The sequence below is a fragment of the Charadrius vociferus genome, unplaced genomic scaffold (assembly GCF_000708025.1).
Source record: "Charadrius vociferus isolate BGI_N301 unplaced genomic scaffold, ASM70802v2 scaffold147, whole genome shotgun sequence".
Taxonomy (NCBI): Eukaryota; Metazoa; Chordata; class Aves; order Charadriiformes; family Charadriidae; genus Charadrius; species Charadrius vociferus.
Genome location: NW_009649570.1, coordinates 4,325,861 through 4,347,420, shown reverse-complemented (window position 1 = coordinate 4,347,420; position 21,560 = coordinate 4,325,861). Strand labels below are relative to the sequence as shown.

The 21,560-nt window shown below is 36.2% G+C and overlaps 1 protein-coding gene across 1 annotated transcript in view; it reads left to right on the top strand.

The window, feature by feature from the left end:
- Positions 1 to 3,374: 3,374 nt before the first annotated feature.
- Positions 3,375 to 21,560, top strand: part of PGAP1 (post-GPI attachment to proteins 1) — a 29,069-nt gene continuing 10,883 nt past the window's right edge. The window contains exons 1-16 of the mRNA XM_009890227.1: positions 3,375 to 3,389; positions 4,309 to 4,462; positions 7,982 to 8,157; positions 8,789 to 8,960; positions 10,123 to 10,283; positions 11,879 to 11,931; positions 12,105 to 12,171; positions 13,664 to 13,769; positions 15,512 to 15,567; positions 15,677 to 15,760; positions 17,524 to 17,573; positions 18,948 to 18,999; positions 19,268 to 19,345; positions 20,795 to 20,870; positions 21,149 to 21,222; positions 21,316 to 21,367. Coding sequence (XP_009888529.1) covers positions 3,375 to 3,389; positions 4,309 to 4,462; positions 7,982 to 8,157; positions 8,789 to 8,960; positions 10,123 to 10,283; positions 11,879 to 11,931; positions 12,105 to 12,171; positions 13,664 to 13,769; positions 15,512 to 15,567; positions 15,677 to 15,760; positions 17,524 to 17,573; positions 18,948 to 18,999; positions 19,268 to 19,345; positions 20,795 to 20,870; positions 21,149 to 21,222; positions 21,316 to 21,367 — 1,426 coding nt within the window. The remainder of the gene's footprint in view (positions 3,390 to 4,308; positions 4,463 to 7,981; positions 8,158 to 8,788; positions 8,961 to 10,122; positions 10,284 to 11,878; positions 11,932 to 12,104; positions 12,172 to 13,663; positions 13,770 to 15,511; positions 15,568 to 15,676; positions 15,761 to 17,523; positions 17,574 to 18,947; positions 19,000 to 19,267; positions 19,346 to 20,794; positions 20,871 to 21,148; positions 21,223 to 21,315; positions 21,368 to 21,560) is intronic.

The window sequence follows — 21,560 nt, the reverse complement described above, 5'->3', positions numbered from 1 at the left end:
CTCCCGTAACTTTCGGGTTCGCTAACTCGCCGCTTCCTGAGGCGGCCTCCGCGGAGTGGCGAGACATACGCGGTGCAAAAATCGCTTTAGGTTGTTTGAGGGGCCGGTGCGTTTGGAAAAACGCGCTGCTTTGGCTGCCTCGCGTAATGGTGCGTCTCGGGTAGCTACAGAAGGGAAAAGCCGTCTACCTGCAAAGCAAGGAGGTGTTACTGCCACCCGTACAAAAGACAATGACGGGAAAAGCTTCCAAATTTGTAACCTCTCAATGCCTGTAATTACCTGTAGTCCTGGTGAAACCGGTTGTCCAGGCTCTTGGAAAGGGAGAGTTCTGGGGTAGGTTCTCTGACTGCACTGTTAGTGCCCAGGAGGTTAAATCATGGTCCATTTTTGTGACTTGAGTTGCTTCACGCTCTATAATGTCCCCCCAAAAAGTGAATAACTGAGATTCAAATATAAGCATATTTCTCCAGCTAGTGAACAGTAGTGCAGAGTCTTCTCGGTGAGCGCTTTGCAGGTGACACAGTCCCACAATGTACAGGGGAACTTGTAAACCTGCCTGAAGTCCCTCTTGCTTTGGTAACGAAGCCTTTTAGAAACCTCATTGAACACCTCTTTGAAAACTCTGGATCAGTTTGTGAGAGAGGACTGCTGATGGAACTGTTGTTTTCTAGACACAGTATTATGGCTTAATAGCAGGAGGATGTAAATGTGTGAGTATATGTAGGTTCACTGCTACTACTGCACGCAGTTGCTACAAAAAAATTTCTCTTTTTAATAGTCGTTCTTACTACAGGATTTGCTGTCCTATTAAAAGCATCCTAAAGCATAATTTGTTGGTTCTTTAACGTTCATTCAGCATTATCTAGGATATAATCTGTGTTGGAAAAAATATAAAGTATTCTAAATAAATTCTGTTCTGAAGTAGGTCGCAAGCTGGCTTGCGTAGTAAATAAGATCTTAAAGCAAAACCTTAGCACATAAATTGGTAACGAAGCAGCAAGTTAATTTTTGGATCAATTAACCTTCATTTGCTAACCTTGACATAGTTGTGTTAGCCTACAAAAGAGAACCTTGGTATAGCTACAAGGGTTGTTTTGTCAGTGCTGTAGGACAAAATTTTTTTAAGCAGTTACAGATACTTAAAATACTACATGGAAAGTTTTCAGATCTCCTAGCAGCCAAAACCTACTTCAGTTTCAATATGAAGCCAACCAACAGAAAGTTACTAGTAAAATCTGTGTGAAGTTATTGGCGGTTGCATGAAATTCTCATCTGCCACCACACATCTTTTGTATTTACTTGTCATGTTGGGGCTTAAATTCTAAGCCTCTTTAGGCAAGTGTTGTACTGGTAAGTGATACAAGGCTTAAGGGTAAGCAGTAGTTCCATGCAGGAGACACAAGTCACAGCTGGCTGTATTACCTCTCAGAATTTCTATTTCCTGAATAGTAACCACTTTTGCTGTGTGGAAAACAGTACTTTGGCGGGGGGGGTTTTGGGGGGGAATGATTAATTTGTCTGGGTTTGCTAAGGTATTACACTTTTCAAATATTTCTTTATAGTTGGAGGGGTTGTTTGTTTAATTTTTAATGTCTTTGTAATGCTGGCATTGGTAGGAAACCACAAGGTAGGAATTTCAGGTGAAAGGTATCTGTCCTCCCTTCTGTATTGGGTATCACATTACAAAACAAACAACTATTTGAGCAATTAAACATAACAAGTTTCACTGCTTCCGTGTCTAATGGTGTGGGTTAGCTCACATTCAAGCTAATACTAAGTAATGGAATCGGTTTGGATTTTTTTTTTCTTTTTTGTACTTAACCATCTTTTTTTGCATGAGTTGTAGAATTGTAGCATTTGAATTTAACCTACTCTTGTCCTGTTCATCTAAGCTTGGTAAGAGATTTGGAAGTCAGTAATGAGGACTTTTTCACATAACCCTAATTTCTTTGGGAACCAGGGTGAAAAATGAAGCCTATGTTGACACTGTAAAAGTTACTGTAGCTCATTACAACCAATTATATAACCAATGTCTTGGGAATTTAGAATTTAAAACCACTGTCATGGAACATGAACGTCTGTTTTCCTTTGGAGTTGTGTTGCCATTTTGTTACAATATTTGAGCACTGTGATTTCCTGAAAAACCCAGTATTTTGGTAGTACAATTCTCATGATTTGTGTAGTTTCTTGCTTTTGACATTGACCTGGAGAAGGGCAGCTCAGTAATTTTATGTTCTGTAAAAGTTTTTGAAAAGACAATGAACTGGGACGATACTGTGGAAGAACAGCTGATGTGATCTGTCAGGAAGTCATATAAACATATCTTGATGGCACCCTTAGTTTAGTAATGGAAACTGGTTAATTAAGGGGTTTTTTTCCACAGAATTTTGGAAGCCTTTGAAAAAGGAGCAGTAGAAAGGAATGAGAAAGGGACAGTGAGGTCAGTGAAGCTGGAGAGTCAAGATGATGGAGAAAAGGGAAGGAACATTGAAAGGATGATTTGAAGGCATAGACCCTGAACAAAGCTTGATCTTTTTTTGTTCACAGTGAGGGAATTAAACACAGTCTCTTTCTCTAATAAATGTTTTTTTTTTATTTATTTTATATAATGTTACAAACATGTAATACACATTTATATATTATAGAATATACCTTTTAAATACATGTATCAAATGTCATAAGAAGAGGTTGCAAATAACCAATATGGCAATCAATTTGAAGGCTAAGGGAGAAAGGAAATAGTCTTTAGCTGAGGAGAGGGAGAGAAGAGCAGGGGAAGGGCAAGAGTGTGTGTGTGGGCAGGGAATTAAAGCTAAATCGCATTTACTGTAGATGCAGTTGAAAGAAACAACTGAATTATCCAAAAGAGAGAGGCTTCTATTTCGAGAAAGCAATTAAGAGAGACTTTAGAGAAGATTTCTGATGCAAAACTGACTTTAGTTTTGACCTTCTTCTGTAAAATGAAGTGTTTCCTTAAAATATAAATTACGCCTTAACAAATTGAATTTTTAATTATTTGTCTCTGAATTGTCATAACATAAGTAATCAAATGCTAGAACAAGTGTATTCGCATTCATAGAATTTTTAAAAACCTATATCTTAGATATTCAAAATTATAAACCAACCGACCTCCATACAGGAGTTAATTAAATGTTTTCTTGCTTACCACTTATTTTGTTTAAAGCAGTGCCATATGGCTCTGAGGATCCTAACTTAGTGGTCTAAGACATCATCATCACCTAGCTCTCAGGTTCAAAGGTAGTTTGTTCTTTTCTCTTTGGGAATTTGTAATCTGTGAGTAAGTCATGTGATAAGTTAGGTGCTTAGCGGTTTGCTTCTTTTGCTTAAATACAAGAAATATGGCCTTTTTTAAGATGACGGTTGACTGTGTAAATTGGATCCTGAGTTGTTGCAAAACTAGATCGTTTGTCACTAGGCCACAAAACTGACTCCGAAAACAACAACCAAAAAAAGCCAGAAAAGTATCACGGTTTGGGGTTTTTGTTTTTGTTTTGGGGTTTTTTTTTTTTGATAAGCCATATTAAGGTGGTTACTACTATAGTTGGAATTCCCATTGCAGGTTACATCTCTAAAAATCACCTTAGAGAATTTGCACTGCATCTGTAATATACCCAGACATAATAGTTGTCATTTGACAGTCACCTACATAACCCTGTTCTCGAGATTTAGCTTTGGTATCGGGTGTGGTAGCACATCCTTGTTCTGAGTTACGTAGTATTGGAAAGGATTCCAGAACCATTCAGTTGCAGTAGGAATAATTAGGATCACTTATGTGCCCCAGTTTCTGCTCTTAAATTCTCATGTCCTGGGAGAAGTGGTTGGTTTTTGACATGGTTGTTTGGGTTGTTTTGTTTGTTTGTTTATGGGGTTTTTTTGTGTGTTTTAGGTTTTTGGGGGTTTTTTTTGTGTGTTTTAGTTTGGTTTTTTTTTCTCTTTCTCCCCCCTGTAGTATAAGGCTAGGTTTACTTTACAAATGTGCAACTTTAAAAGATACGTAATTGTATTCATTTGCAACTTGTTTCAAAGCGAGTTAAGAGCTGTTTCAAAAAAGTAACTGCAGCCATTCATTAGGCACAGTAATACCTAGTTAAACAAAATACCTGATACTTTATTTTTAATTATTATTTTAAAGCAAAGCCTAGTTTTTATTCTGCATTCTTTAGACTGTAATTTAAAACAATACATAAAACATAAGCCAGATCATTTAAATTAGTGGATAGCCACTCTATTTTCTTGTTTGCAACAATATAGACAAGGTAATTGGTTTCTTTTTAACTTTTGCAACAGAAAATAAAATTACCGAAGAAAACCACCAGACGATACCCAGTATATGAGCTTTATCTCTATGGGGAAGGAAACTATGCTGAAGAAAACAAAAATCTCCTCTTGACAGGAATTCCAGTTCTCTTTCTTCCTGGGAATGCTGGCAGTTACAAACAAGGTAAGCATTTGCCTAAGTTATAGGTATGTTACAAAGAGCTCTCATATTTATGCATTACTTAATGGCAAGAAGTTTTCTGTTTGAAGTAATATCAACAAAAGTCATAATGGTTGATCATATGGTACAGATATCCTTGTTAGTCCACAGTTAATTTTAAGCAGTCAAAATACTTCATTTTTATTTGAAATCTGTTGAACTATAATATTTTTCTGGAGTAAGACTTCGACTTTGGAAAGCCAGAAACAGTAATGTTTATGCTGTACTAGGGCAGCACTGCACCCTTGCTGTGTTTTTGATGGTAAACATCTAGTTGGTTTCGATTTGAACAAGGTTTAGTGCAGTTATGCCAAAAAAAGAAGACCTGAATTTTATTAGAAGAAACTGAACAAGCTACCCTATGTGATGTGAAGTAATTAAGTGCTGTAGAAATAAGCATCATCTTGTGGCTTGCCCTGTAGCTTCATTATTTCCTACCTCGTTATGTAGTGGTGTTTTTTCCTTAGCATCATCTTCTTACATTGCACATAGCCTGCTCTTGTTTTCACATTATTCTCTTATGCTTCTAGGCTCCAAATAAAAAGAAGTAATAGTTGTAAAGCATTTTTATTTTTCATTGTGAATGCAAAAGTTAGTAGTTTGAATACGAAGTATTGTGTTTAAGCTTTTATTCCAGTATCTGGTATTTCTTCCAGGCTGGGTTTGTCAGGCCATTATTTTTATTGTCTACAATGGGCTTTGAAACAGTAACACTCTTATGACGTTAGCCAAATTGATGTGTATGTATGGGGAAAACCACCACAGTCTAAACCCTGATGTCTTACTCTTGTAATTTTTCCTTATATTTGCACTAAACTTGATTAAATTGTCTGATTTCACAGAACCTTTATAAACGTTACTTCCTTTGAGAACAAACCCTCTTAGCTTATAATAAAGTAAAATATTTTACCAACTCGTACTTTCAGAAACCCATACAAACTTGCAGCCATAATAGTATTATAGAAGTGTAATAGAAGATTACAAACATAATGATTGAGAGATACCATATGGACTTTTGTAATTGTGCATAAAGTATTGCAAATCTGAATTAATGCTGTCTCTAAAAACATGGCGGTACATCACTACGCCAGAAATAAAATAGTACCTTCCGAATATGTTAGGGATCAAAAGGAAGTATATGAAGAAAAAAACCCTTAAACTAGGTGAGTAGAAGTACTGAGTTATGTGGATATAATGTGCCACTTAAGATCAGTAAATATTTAAATATTTATTCCTTGTTTTCAGAAATTGATTTAGGGAGACTGTCAATAAGTCATGTTAATTTTTCAAAATCTTTGTTAAAATGGATTGTTTTGCCTTAATCAGTGACTCAGAATAGTTTTGGTTTTATTATGGAATTTATGAAAATTCGTATTTCATTCAGAATTCATTTTAATTCTGATACATAGATGAGCAGAGAAGGTGGTGGTGGTGTTATTTTCATACATTTTCATACATGGCATATATTCGTATTTGCTGAGCATTGAAGATGGAAGTGTTGCTGCTGCCTTTGCTGGGTTTGTTATTTTGATGTGTTACAGGTTCCAGGGAGACCTTGTGGCCTTTCAGTACTTAAAGGGGGCTTATCAGAAAGATGGGGACAGACTTTTTAGCATGGCCTGTTGTGGTAGGACAAGGGGTCATGGTTTTAAATTAAAAGAGGGTAGATTTAGACTAGATATAAGGAAGAAAATTTTTACAATGAGGGTGGTAAAACACTGGAACAGGTTGCCCAGAGAGGTGGTGGATACCCCAACCTTGGAAACATTCAAGATCGGGTTGGACGGGGCTCTGAGCAACCTGATCTAGTTCAAGATGTTCCTGCTTGTTGCAGGGGAGGTTGGACTAGATGACCTTTCATCTAAGGACCTTTCTTTAAAGTTCATTTAGTCCAACCTTTAAAGGTCCTTTCCAACGCAAATTATTCTATGATTCTGTGACTTTTGAAACATGTTAATTCATCATCTTTCATCTTTCAAATGAACCTTTTAAAATGGACAAAATTCAGTCTTTGACTAAAAGATGATGGTCTGGTTTAATTGTTGGGAATTAACCTGAGATTGGGAGAGCTGACATCCTGAGTTCTGTTTACGAATCTGTCACACGCTTGCCTTGTGATCTTTGGCAATATTCTTGTTCCTTTTACCATATCTTCCAAATTACAAAGTTGTGACAAGATATTTGATCTTTTATATACTTTTTAGGTCTTTTCAAATAATTTCAATGGTTTTCTTATTCCTTACTACTTTTAGATAGAATTGGTGAAATGATGACTGCAAATTAGATTTATAAATTTCATCTTGCTGGGTGTTTGTAAAAAGTATTTCATAAATATTACTTTCCAATTTCATGAACTTTGCTGAAATTTGTTTGATATGTAAATTTCTATAGCAAACTTTTCCAAAAAAGAGGATTGTGTAGGCTGCAGATCTCAAACTGTTGCACTCTAGAAGAATCTTGCTTCTCTGTGCTGAAATTGGGTAGATCTTTCTGGTGGCAATTAGTTTATTTGCAAAAGTATATACTTGGGTTTGGGACTCTGTCTTTTATTGTGTTCTTTCCCTCTTGTGCTTTTTTATTTGCAGCCATTTCTGTTCCCATCTTGCCATGTCTCCATGGAAACTCGGGGACAATTCTGCACTCAGAAGGCTGTATTAAATAGCAGCTGGGGTTAGATGGAGAAGACAGGTCAGAAGCAAGACATTGTAAACAGAACATTTTCTCCCTCATGATTTTAGGTGGAAAAGTGTCCTTTGGAGTTTGTTTTTTCTAATCCTCCACACATATCTCGGTGGTATTTGGGAATGTTGTCCTAGAGTTGAGGGTCTTCAAAGGAATTTTAGGAAAGCTTAACAGTAGCAATGCTTCTAGAGTTGAAGTCAAGACTGCTTATTTTGCCTTCTTGTCCTGGTGGCGGTAAGAAGGTGCAAATGAGATGAGAAAAGCAGCTCTCCGATGGAGGAACATAATCCTTGCTCTTGTATAAATTTGTTTTTGACATAAAATATCTCTGTAGGTCGCATGGTTAACTGCCATAAGCATAGTAGGCAGCTCTTGGTAACTCATTCCAAACTTTCTTTTCATCTCATTGGGTTTGTTCTTTTCCACATTCTTCTCTAAGCTCTTGTTATGATATGTTTACTAATATTTTTTGTACCAGAGGGATTCTTATAAAAATAGGAAATAATTATTTCTTTTCTCATTTTACTATTTGGTTCTGACAGTGACTGGCTGATACTTTTGCTGTGATATCTTCAAATCTGGTTTTGTAAAACGAGTGTGATTGCATATTAGAAAAGAGATTATTTGCTTTTGGATGTCTTTTTCATCCTTTTTTTGCTTTTATAAATGACTTGAGATGAACAACGGATTTAAGATAACATTTGTTTTTTAAGAGGTTATATATTTATGTGTTTGTCTACTAATCATGGTGCTCAGCAGTGACTATTAGACTGTTCTAATTAATGTGGTTTCTTTTCCTAGTACGTTCTCTTGGCTCCATTGCACTTAGAAAAGCAGAAGATGTTGACTTCAAGTATCATTTTGATTTCTTCAGTGTCAACTTTAATGAGGAGTTGGTTGCATTGTATGGTGGTAGTCTGCAACGACAGACCAAGTTCGTGCATGAATGCATAAAAGTAATTCTTAAGTTGTACAGGGTAAGTAATGACATCTGCAGAATAATGTACTTGCATTTTGGAATGGGATTCTGGGCTGCCTTTTCTGCTGGAAAACTGAAGAATGATGAGTAAGGGAGGGAGACTTTATAATGTGCATATGTAATTCAATGTGATAATAGTGCAATAGAGAAGTGCTGCTCTTTAATAGATTTTTAATGCTTGTGACAATCCCAGAGCCCTAGTGTTAGGTCCTATATTATGTTTCTAAATAAATACTTCCATGCACAATGTATGCTTTTTTGTAGTAGAGATGTAAACTTTCCCTAGCTTATTAAAATACTAGTATAGCATCATTTTACAACCAGTTGTGTCTAGGAAAGTTCTTTGATAGCTTATTTACCTAAGAGCCTCAGAAATTAAAATAAGCTGAAGTTTCTTATGCTGATGTGAGCTGTGTAATATTTCCTTTTGAGCTGCAAACGTCATGTTAAGCACATTTTTTGAGTTAGCAACTAAATTTATATATTTTTTTAAAACTTGTCAAGTTGATACTCGTTAATATTATCCTTGAGAGGACATAAGTTAATTTGGGGGAAAAAAAATGTTCAACTGATAACCATAGTTCAATGTGAAATCTATTTTTGATGTGTGTAATTACTCTTTGCTTAAGGATCGAGAATTTGCACCGACCAGTGTTGCAATAGTAGGTCATTCCATGGGTGGTCTTGTTGCAAGAGCGTTGCTCACTCTGAAGAATTTTAAGCCTGAACTTATAAACCTCCTCATTACGCAAGCCACACCTCATGTTGCACCTGTAATGCCTTTAGACAAATATCTTACTGGTAAGTATTGCAGGTTATCTAATTACATTGTATTTCTTTATTGATCCTCTCAAGCATTGATAGGTGACATTCTTGCAAATCAACAGCAAAATGTGCTGGTTTGTTTATTGTAATTAATCTGTTCCTTTGTTACTTGGGTGGTTGTGTGAGAGCGCTAGGATACTGACAGAAAGTAAGGTGTCATCAAATGGATTATGTGTACTCGAGCTCCTGTGCAGGGCCTGGAACTCTCAATAATTTCTAATTTTAGTAAGTTGTAGAGCATGTTACTGCATTTGTAAGTTCTCCAGCAAATGACATTTTTTCTTTCTTTTTTATAAAACTTGACCTCTGTAATGGCTTTCTTTATCAAATGCATTGCCTAGAGTTGTTAAATTTAATGTTTGTCATGCTCAAAGGTTGGGGGGGTGAGAATATTAAATATAGCTATAATTATATATTTTGTATAATATAATTACACAAAAGATAGGTTGTATTTTCTGCTCACCTGAATAACTGTGGCATAAAAAAATGAAGTATAATCTTTATGCATGTATTATATACACTTCTTGAAAAATCTAGATTTGACTAAACTATACTTACGAAACACATGCTTGGTCATAATTGTGCTGCTACATGTAGATGTTGAGGGAATTGGTGAAGGAAAGGGAATACACATTTATTTTCATTATTCTCTGGCACTCGAGAGGAATGGATTATCTTTAGCTGCTGGATTTGATTTATCGTGCTTGTATTAATTCTCTCTCTTACAATTGATTGCAATGCAACACTTCTTCCTCGCTGACCATTTCTGGACTGTCGCTGTCCTTAAAATAAATCTGGGGTTTGCTACTCAAACAATATGTGTGCTCAGCTGATATAGAAGGTGTAAGTGTATCTCTCTTTCCCAACTGCTACCTTCTTGGGGTTAAAACAATAATTTTCTTTCCTTATATGAATCAAAAGTGATAATTGGAGCTTGAATGCCTCTAGGGGCGCTTACAGAAACTTTTAGTTAAATGTTTCTGTAACTTTTTTGTATATCAAGTAGACTTATGGGGAAATTGTGATTGATTTTAATATATTTTATAGATTATTTTTTGTACAGCTTTCTATAGCTTTTTTTTTGGTATATCAAATAGACTTATGGGGAAATTGTGATTGATTTTAATATATTTTGTAGATTTTTATACAGCTGTAAACAATCACTGGATTCTAAAGGCCCAAGATTTAAGAAATTTAACTACCCTTTCTGTGGCGGGAGGATTCAGAGATTACCAAGTTCGTTCAGGACTGGCTTTTCTACCAAGATTGAGTCAACATGACAGTGCCTTATCTGTTGTGGTAAAAAAAGCAAACTATTTTTTTGGTTTTGCATGGGGAGCTATGTTAGATAGCTACTTATGTAATGCATGTATTGGTGTCTAATTATATGTGCAGCATAGTATAACTACATATTAAATTACTACATGTGAAAACACAAAGTAGATAGTGTATGGTTATAAAACCATAAATAGCTGATGTAGTCTAAATAAGTGTCCACTGGAAGAGGATGTGTTGAGGTGGATTTGAATCATCTACCACTCGGTACTGTTTCTTCTCACCACCTCCTTAGTTTCAGAACTCAGGTTTTATTTTCCTGCGTTTTTACAAGAGATGTGTGTACGGAGACTGACAGATGTGCAGTATAGGAATAGACTGCTGGTTTGATTATAAAAGACAGCTTTGGCTTTGAGCTTTCTCTTTGTATTTACTGTTTTTCAAAGAACCTGGGAGTAGAAAGGATCCACTGGATCATCAAGTCCAGTCTTCTGCAGTTGCAGGCATCTATCTCCTTCCAAAATTAACCAAGCAACATCAGAAAAGCAGTTAGGTTTGTCACTCCATCCCCCCGCCATCAACTTGTTCCCAACATGGAAGAAGCTGGAAAAGACTCTTCAGCAGGAAGAAAATCTGTAATTTCCAGCTTCCATTTACTGCGCAAGCCAGCTTTTAAATGCATTCTGACATTAACTTGAAATGTTATCTGAAGTAGTTGTTACTCCCTTGGTGTTTACCTCCCTGTCCCTTGTACAGAAGCTGTCTATAAATAGCCTCAGCCCTGATTGTGCTAGGCTAAGAAGATTAACTCTGCATTCCCTTTTTTCCTAGTAACCATTCTCTGCATCTGCTGTACTTTCATTTCTCGAGTGTTGGTGACCAGAATTTTGCCTGAGATCTTGTGTAGTGCTATTGGTTCTCTCTCATGTTTTTTTGGTTTGTCGGTTTTGGGGGTTTTTGTTTTATTGTGTGTTGGGGGTTGTTTTATTGTTGTTGATTTGTTTGTTTTTTTCTTCTCGGCTGTAATGTATCATTAGTTCAGAGCTTACTTGAATCACCTTTCACACCTAGGTGATGAGCTCCATTTATGGGGGGCATTTTTGATATCGTTAGTCCCTAAGATGCAATACGTGCAGTACACTTATACAAATGAATAGCTTCAGACTGTCCGGTTCTTTCTGTATCGTCTTCTGGTGCTCCTTTCTGTTGAGGATGCCCTTGCTTTTTCAGCAGCACCTTTCATTCACATGCTTCTATTCTTGTGTGCCAGGATCGCTTATTAAAATAGTAAGATTAGTCATAGAAGCAGTCTTTGAAGAAATTTTTGGTAAGTTTCCTGCATACTGTTATTTGCCCTTTCACCATTAGTCTCTGCTATCTAACATAGATAACTTAGTCATTTTGTTTTGCGAGTCCTGTTTTACAAGTGGTTCAGCACTTGTAAGATTTCTGCGTGAAGAAGTCATTCTATTGTACCCTAGTCCCTGCAACTCTTAAGATAAACACTGTTCTTTTTAATAATTGTGCAAATATGTTTAAATAAGGAGGGGAAAGGCTTGCTTAGAATTTTAAAATGTTGAATGTTAACAAAATCTTAACTTTTTTCCTTCCCCAAACAGAGCTCAGCTGTTCCTAGAGCCTGGGCCTCAACAGACCATCTCTCCATAGTGTGGTAAGCTAATGGAACAAAGGTTAATTGACTGGCCATACATCCCTCTGTTCTCTACTGTTATCACATGATACAATAATATAACTTCAGCATAATATTATAATGTCTCTTCTGACCACCTTTATTCCCCTAGATATTTCCTTTCAAGGTTTAATTTTACTTGTTCTGCCTTCTAGGTGCAAAGAATTGATCCTGGCTACCATTAGAGCTTTTTTTGATCTCATAGATGAAAATACAAGGCAGGTTTGTATATGTGATCTCCTGTATATTTCCCCATCACACTTTCTTCTTCCATCACAGAATGCTTAATCAGGACAAATATCATCCTATTATACAGAAAACTTTTTTGATTATTCTAAGTCACGCTGAGGAAATTGGTGCAGTTTTGTACCAGTCACTGAAAAATTGTGTGGCTTTGTGTTGTTTGACCAACATGTCAAATAATTAGGTGTTGACTCAATTTTTATTATTGATTGCTTGATGCTTTATAGCTGGGGTGTAGACTGAACTTTTCTTCAATAATGCAGCAAGTTTAGTTGACCTTGCACCAGGATAAGCAAATTTTGCTAGCTGTGTAGCTTTGAATGTGACCTCTCAATGTGTGTTTAAGTCACGTTCTCTGACTAGTATACAAAAAGGTGAAAAACAGTGATGTTTAACTCAGACATAAATACTTTTCAAACTTCCCTGTGTGTTGTTCTCACAGTGGCCAACACCAGCACCTATTTGTGATGTTCTTTTGTAAATAGCACTTACAAAAATAGAATGCAAGTAAAATACTAGCATATATGTTTACTTCCAGCTACCCTTATTTATTGCTTTTTCTAAATAAATATGCTGCATCTTATTTTTTTAAAACTGTTGGAGAAATCTCCCGTTGTACTCTATTCTCTTTCTGAAATGTTATGCAGCAATAAACATGAATTAGAATTAAGGTCCAAGAGGTTGAAAATATGTTAGAGCAGAGCCCCAGACATAGAAGAGGAAGGCTTCCAGGTGTTCTTTTTGGGGCTGTTTGGGGCAGACTTCTCTAGTTTCTTAGGTGTACTTGCTTTAACATGTGATTTAGACAAAAAGGGAGTACGGTTGTTCTGGAGTTTACTGGCAGTGTACTGGAGGGTAAAACTTTTCAGAAATCAGTTATAATGGCTACAATTTTGTAAAGCTGTGTAGGCAAAAATTAGTCCTGGAAATTTGGGGTTGGGGGGGGGACGGGACCAAAACAACAAAACCAAACAACAACAACAAAAAAGCAACAAATGAAAGCAAGTCCCAATATAGCTCTACAGCTATTTGGATGCTTCAGATATTAAGACAAGATATAGTAAGTTGTATTTGTGAACCCAGACTAGTAAATATAAATGAGAAATTTTTTCCTAAACTCTGGCATAAGTGTGTTATTTCAGGAAGAATGCCTGTGTGTCTATAAAGAAAGTTTAATAGAATGTTTTCCTTGTGTTCAGAGTTTGTGAGGATGTAAAACTCCTAAAAGTTTTAGCTATGCTTTATAACGTGTAGACCTTCTGTATTGCAGTGATTGACTATTGATGGCACTTTATTTGTTCAGATTATTGAATTTAGCGTAGAGAGTGTACCATGTCTTCTAACAATCTCTCCTGCATCTCATCCCCAAAGCTGTGTTGCTAGCTATGATCACGTCTTGATTGTAACATAAATTGATTATAAATTTACACAAATTGGTAAAATAAAATTTGACAGTGTGTTCTTTTTTTAGATAACTGATGATCCAAAGAAGAGAATGTCTGTACTGAATCATCACTTTGTGAGACACCCTGCAAAGATATTTGAGGAAAATCCTGAAGCTTTTACGGAACTCACAGGTGTGCAGCAGTTTTCTTTTGAATGGGATTCAATGATACTCCTTAGTGAGATTAAGTATTAACAAACAACCCTCTGGAATACATTTTGGTCCTTTTTCAGACATTGCTAAAATGATATACGGGTTATAGACCTGAACTATCAGCTTTTGTGTGGTTTCAGCACTAAATAGTTTAAAAGAGGTAGGAGCAAAAATCCGTCACTTTTAAATGGCTTAGATTCTGGGGGACAAGCAGGAGTCGTATTTACACCAGGGTGTCCAGTAGGCGATCTCAGAAATTTGGAATAGTGCGATGTCAAAAGTACAGTGTAATCTATGGTTACTAGGTTCGCAAGAGGGATAGTATGGGTGTTGTAGAGCCATTGTATTAGTTTCATGCTACTCATGGAAATCCTGCATATTCAGATCTGCTTCATCAGTGACTTCCTTTTTTTCATGACATGGCAGGGTAAAATGGACTGCATGCTAACGGTTTCCTTGTAACTGCTAAGAATGCATAGTTAAAGGTGAGAAATTTTGACTGCATGGAGTCTCGGAAGCTAAACAGAACTTTTGCAGGGCACAGCTGTATTCCTAGTTTTGCTGAAGTGGGCTGAACCATTTTATGAAAACCATTTTATTTCAGGAATTTTCTTAATATAAGCTATTGCAGAAGTACTAAGGTAGCTGGAACTTTGTCCAGTTTTGGCCACCCTGGTATAAGGCAGCATTTAGGCATTGACATATACTGAAGTGAGTATGGAGCAGAGGACCAACAAAATGGTTAGCTCCTGGGGCATAGGACGGTAGTGGGGAGAGGCTGAATGAACTGAGTTTTTTTCACCCTAAAGAGAATGCTAATTGCTGTCTTCAACTACCTAATGAAAGATTGGAGAGAAGGTGAAGCAGGGTTTTTCTCAGAGGTGCACAGTGATAACACAATAGGCAGTAGAGTCCAGTTAGAACAAAAGAAATTCCAATTTGATGTTAGGAAAAAAGTACTTCACTGGGAGGGTGGTCAAACACTGGAACAGGTGCCCAAAGAGGTTGTGGAGCTGATTTTTTTTGTTTGTTTGCCCCTTTTGGGGTTAGTTTTTAGCAATAAGGAAGAACATGTTTAAATGGGATTTCATGTTTGCATCTTCCTATTTATGGTGACCTCTTGACAGCTAAATTTGTGATGAACTTGTTACTCTAGTTACATAGAAGAAAGATATTAACCTTCTTGCATGACGATTTGCATTGTCTGTATCTCTGATCTCTTCATTATTCCGTCTTACTCTTTTTCTCTAGACATGTGTCTAAACTGCTATTTTTTTACTTGTACGTGTTACTCACTTCATCCTTGACTTGCTTCTACACAAGTTTCTGTACTAGTTTTCTTAAAAGGCTGACAGGAAGAAGGGTTGGGGCTGTTTCTAATGTTGCCTCAGCTTTAATCGGTCACATATCCTGTAATTACACTCGTATCATTCATGTTCTTACTTGGTTTGTTGCCTTGAGAGCCTTGTTTTAAGATCCATAGGGTTTTTATTTTACAATTACTATGGAGTAATTGGATCCAAAGGTTTTGCTGTTTCCTGTGTAACTGATGATCACTGTTGCATGTAATTCAAAGCAGTAGGAATACTGAGAGTTGGTTAAAGTTTATGAAGTTTATGGGCATTTAGGATAAGAGATAAGACCTTGACTATAAGTAAAAGGTGAGATTTTGGAGAAAAGGATAATAGCTCCTGTGGCATATAAAAACATGTTTATTTTTAGGAGCTTTCATGTGGATTACCGTCAAAGCCTCAAAATGGACTTACTCATTTTACAATGTAAGTAACACTTTTTCCTCATTGTGTTTTTATGTTTTTGTTTTGGGTTGGTTTGTTGTTGGTGTTTTTTTTTTTTTTTTTTACTAATGAACAATCTTTTTCTTTTAAGGATTCTGATGGAAAATATTTCATATTTCCTCTTGCAAGCCACAGAAAATCATACAGTCATGTTTACTGTGAAAACAGTATGTTGGTGAGAAAATACTACTTTAATGTCTGGAGTTTTTTTATAAAGATGTGTTTTTTAATTTAGATTCGCTGCTGGTTTAAGACAGTTTAAAGAACAGTTGTTGAAATTTCTGATATCTGTTTACATTCACAGCCTAATACATTGTGTTAGATGTACTTCCTGTTTTAGCATGTAATGCTTAGTGTTCAAAATCTGAAACCTTCAATGCCACCTCAGATGTTTTATTTTTGACCCTCTTATGGTTAGCCCCAGATTACTTTCTCCTTTAATTTAAATTTAGTGCAGTTCTGTGTTTATGGTTTTGAATTAAGAAGTTATTTTTAGTGCTGCGAGGATTCAGCCATACTTCTAATTTGGGAAAGCTGTTTATAGGTTTGCTTTCTCATAATAAAATTTAAGTGAGTCTGAAAGGCTACAGAGGTCTTCCACTTAGCAGTGGAAGTGAACGGAAGCCAGATGAGAAAACAGCAACTTCTCAGTTGGTCTCCTCTGTCGAGAGGAGAGGCCATAATGTGCATTTCTTCTGTTTTTAGCTCAAGACACATAAATTCAGCCAAAATGTTTCTGAAATCCTTTTAAAAATATTTTTTGAAAGGTATGAATGTAATCTCTTGGCAAACTGGAGATGGCTAAATATGCTTTTCAGAATTACATGAGTATTTTGGAAGTGGCAAGAAAATTGAGATGCTTTCCTGTTCCATCCTGCCTGTCCCTGTTGCCACTCCTCCCCCTACCAAAGAGGTTCATACCACTATTGTGAAAAAAGATTGTATATTCATAGTGCTTTTCTAATTGTCCTTCCCAGTATCACCTTCAATATTTACACATTTATTGTGATCTTAGTTGTTACCCTTTATAGGGTAACTTTTGCCTTTGCTATAATATCTTGGGCAGGACTAGTACTGCTTGAGGGGGAGGAGGTACAGAACAGTGTCTGAGATACTTGCGTCGGGGTGCTATTGCTTCAGAACACTTAAATGCTTGAGGGGGGAGCAGTAGAACATTAAAAATCTAAAGTATTCTTCAACTACTTAGGATAGTACCTTGAGATGTTTCTTTTAGTTAGAAAAACTCTAATAAAATGGAATTTTACATTGTACGTAAGGCAGATTTTTTTTTTAAAGAGAAATGATGAAAGTTTGTTTGCTTAACCTTGTATTTGTTTTTAGAAAATGTATTGATTCATAACTAGAAAAGGTGGCAAATGGAAGTTATTTAAAATGGTTCCTCTAAACCACCACCTTTCACTTTTATGTTTCATCTTTCCTTCCTTGTAATTGTAATTCCAAGATTATGGTATCATAATTTTAATGGAGGATATCACTTGCTGTTAACACAGAAGTGTGACTTCATTGTGAAATGAAGAAAACAAGTTGGTGGATATCTTTCATTATAAATAATTGAGGAAATCTGAAATGGACTGTTTTTATCATCATCTTAGCTTTTACACTTCAACATATGACATCCTTATGAGAGTTTGTGACTATAGCGATGGCTGCTGCAGACACACTTAATAGAAAAGGAGTGAGATGAAGATGGAAGTTTGTTCCACTTTGTTAAATTAATTGCACCAGGGTTTTGCTATCAGAGGATTTTTAGAACAGTTGCTGACATCTGGTGTACTGAAACAGCATATAGAAGTTTTAGAGAAGATTATCAGCATGAACTCCTGCGTTATTTGGAGTAAAGAATTGCTTTTTAAAAAATATATTTATAAATACAGTCGCACATAGATAATGTACTGTTTTACGGTATTGACTTTACAGGACACAAGTAGCTGGATTTATGGCTGTATGAACAGTAATTCATCGATGTGGTAAGTATAAACAGTTCCTGTTCTTTGTTGAAATGGATCTTGTGAGACTACATTTGATTTTAAAGCATAAAAAAATATCCTTCTCCTTCAGAAGGAAGAGATTGGGAAGAAAAGTAAAATCTTTACTGTGAATAATTCAGGCTTTTTGTATCATCAAGAAAACAGGAAAGAATAGTTTCTCTCAAAAGTACTGCATGAATACAGAATAAAATAAGTGAACTTTTTCTTCTTTAAGCTATGTCTTTGACCTTCATAGTAGTGAAAAGTTGCTCCTATTGCTGTCTTGTGGACACTACATGCTGTGCTGTGTTCCTAAATTGTGTGTTTTGTAGCTTCTCTTTAGAATCCTATCACAAAACACATCAAATGTCACTCAGAGCCTTCAGAAGAATGGATTGAAGCATCTCTCTTATTTTTTTTCTTATTCCAAAATTCCTGTTGCCCTATGAAAACTATTGAGAAAAGTGGGTGATTTAGTGATTATTTGAATCAGGTCATTACAAAATGGATTTAAAATGCTGGCTTAGCTTACATTTGCAAAGCAAGCTCAAAGTAGATTCAGTTCACCCTTCAGGTTAGGGAAAGCTTCCAGGTGGAATTGGGCTAGTATGGTGTTTATCTGTTTTGGGATCTGGGCTGAGGTGTATAGCCACAGTCTTGCCTCCAGCTGATAGCCAGGTGTCATAATTACTTTTTCCTGATCTGAGGAGAAGTTGACTGTTACTTCTTTGTATAACCTTTGATCAGCATCAAATGCAGGTTAGCCTAGTTCAGGTCTGCTACCTAAAACCTCATCTAATAATAGTGGTTTTGCTGTGGACTGTGCCCTGAGGTCATGTAACATTTAGAGAAATGGAAGTATCCTGGTATTCTAAAAATCAAAACTTAAAATGACTGAATGAATGTGTTGCAGTTCACTGTGTAGGTACACACCATTTTAGAACTGCTGTTAGCTCTGCAGCAGCTAACAAAATTTTTGGTTTATATGGTAAGTTTTAGATCTTCCCCTAGGAAAAATTGGTACTTGTGATGTTTGAAAGATGCTAATGAAACTGTGTGTTAATTCAATGCCAGTGCTGGTTTAGCTCATTAAGAATTTTCATCATGTGTCTGAAGTTGCGTGGCTAATAACTGCTGAATGTTTTGTGTATGACAAAGTTAGAGCTTTGCTTAACTTGTTTTGCAAAAACAAGATTTGCAGTATCTGAAATTATTATAGTTTGATAAATTACTATGGTAGCTAACTTGTTCTCAATTTAAAATCGTGTGAATCCATATATATATAAAGAAAAGCCGACACTGTTAATCCACTGTCATAATGTATTGCCTGCATAATGAATATGCTCATCCTTTACTGTGCGTGAATTTTTACAGCCTGGAAGCTACTGATTTATCCTGGAGAGCTGAGTTACTTCCAACCACCAAGGTAAGTATCGTACATCATTTGAAGAAGGCAGAGGTGCTTTGTGGGGTAGTTGCATGTCATGGGAGAAGGATCTGTTCTGTTTACAGTATTGGAACATGCAGTTGTATTCCAGAGGAAGGGGTACAAGAGGTGGATGTTTGGGAACTAGCCAGTGGCAAGCTAAAGCATATGTTCAGTAATGGCTTTTCTTTTTTTTCTCTTTTTTCCCTTTTGTGTTTGTTTTTGGGGTTTTGTTTGTTTGTTTTTTGGTTTTTTTGTTTTTTTTTAGGTTGTAGTACTGAAACTTCAGGACTATCCCTCTTTGTCCCACATTGTCATTCAGGTACCACCCACAGTTGGCAAAAAGGTAAACAAAAAATGAAATGCAGAAATTGCTTAGTGTGTTCATAGCTTTCAGATGCTATGATGAAAGGAAAAGAAAGTATATTTAATATGTACGAAGTTATTATGAGAAACCATAGACCTACACTATTGTGGTTTGAAGGTAACTTTGACATCTTCTGTAAGCTCAGAAACATTTTCATTTGATAAAATACCAAACGCAAGGCATGAATAGTACTTGAAACATATAAAGTGACAGTTCTCAAAATAGTTCTTAGAATTCTTGTTGGAGATTCTAATGTTCTTCTCCCTTGTTTTTCTCAATATTCTGATTGTATTCCTGGATATTTATCTTTTTGAACAGTCAGTTCTCTTATCCAGGGTAGCAGAGAATGCTGTAGATAACTGAAGACACCACATATGGATTCTGGGGAGCTTGGTACAGATACCTCTGCAAGCTCTGAGACCACAAATAATCTGGTAGACTGAGTTGTGCAGAGTTTAATAGTTTTGAATCTCACGGATGAGTTGGATAGCTTTGCATCAAGGCCTCTCAGGATCCCAGAAAGAGGAATGCTTGCAGTGAATCTAAGCAGACTGTGTGTATTACCCAGCTGGGTCTGGCAGGCCTTTCTAGTTAGTCCTGGAAATGGCAGAGCACTGGACTTGAATTTAAAGTCTAAGTAGATCTGATATTCCTTTCTGCAATACAGTTCCAGTCTCTGGGTCTGTGGTATAACAATCCCCGATCCAAGAAATTACAGCTGAAGTGATTATAATGCTTCTCGATGAGTGTATCTTCAGATAGTTGTGACAGAGACATCTTGCAGTTAAATTAGTAATATGCAGTGTTCTTGATATGCAAAGATAGAAGAGAGATCACTTGTGAAATGTAACCTGCTAAGTTGCAGTCCAGTGTTAAACCTTGGAAACTGCTTTTAAAAGTAAACAAATGCTGCGTTTACAATGGGAGGGAAAATAATTTTCAAGTGAACTAAATACTTATTAGAGATGGACAACTCATACCTGCTAGGTATTTTGCTTTGCTTTTGCACGATTAAACTTTAGGAGAAAAACTGAAGAGGTTTTTTGCTTAGGAAATTGTATCCAGAGTTTGGACAAGTCACTCTCCTTTGCAGCACTAGTCCCCCACCACCCTTCCCACCAAAAAAGAGGTACCTGAGAAGGAGGGGTGTGAACTGGATTCTAGTCATTCTCAGATGTTTGAGTAGCCTTTCGAAGGCTGTTGCAAATGGGTGAGAGCCAGAGTAACCTCGAAGTTAAGCTTAAGCTACCCAAAGTTTTGTACTGCTGTGTACTGGAACAAACTACCCACCAGTCCTTGTTGGTGGAGTGTGGAGAGGCAGCTTTTCAGTATTTGTGTCCTGTACTCTGCCTGAGCCTGTGAATAGAATTTGGCAAGTGCAGAGGCTTGTGCTTGATTTAGAGCTGTGTTTCATATCCTGAATTTCAGTACACTTTGAACTGTGAATTCTTCAAAGAGGATTCCAGAACAGTACAGCTTCCTGTAACGCATCTTTTTTCATTTGGTAAGTATAGCATATTACTTTTGGAAAAAAATGGAAAACTAATATTACTAACATTTGGACAATAAAATTGCCTAAAAATTCCAATGGTCAGGGAGGTTTTGGGGAGTTTGTTTTACTAAAGTTAATACTGCTCTACTTAGACAAAGAAATAAGAAATGTGGGGGTTTTGACTAACAAATATAGGGGCATATAAGTTTCCTGGAAAAAAAAATATCTGAAGATGTAGTGAGTTCTCAAATAGTTTTTTCTAATATATGAAAATAATACATTCCTTACAGGGCTTTCTTCAAGCAAAATTCTTTTAAATTCAACTGGCTTACTTTACAATGTACAGCTCCAGCACTTTAATCAAGTAAGAATGGTACTTAATTTTTTTAAGCTAATGTGACCACTGTTTGGAGAATGTAAGTGATTTTTTTATTATTATTTTCTTTTTATTTTCTAGATATATCAAGCTTTCAAAATTTATATAGAGAGCCACTGCCAGTCACTCAGAGGTAAATATAAGTCTTGTCTAAAGTATAAATTTATAAAACAAAGCTTGTTGAAAATTCTCAAGACTGAAGCTGGTAGAAACAAAAGTCCTGTCATGCAGTGGGGTTTAGCTAGTACTGTTATAATCAGTTCAAGTGTGTCACTTTCCACTTTTTGTTAAGAAGGATAGTTCAAAGAAAATGTGGAATTAGTCCG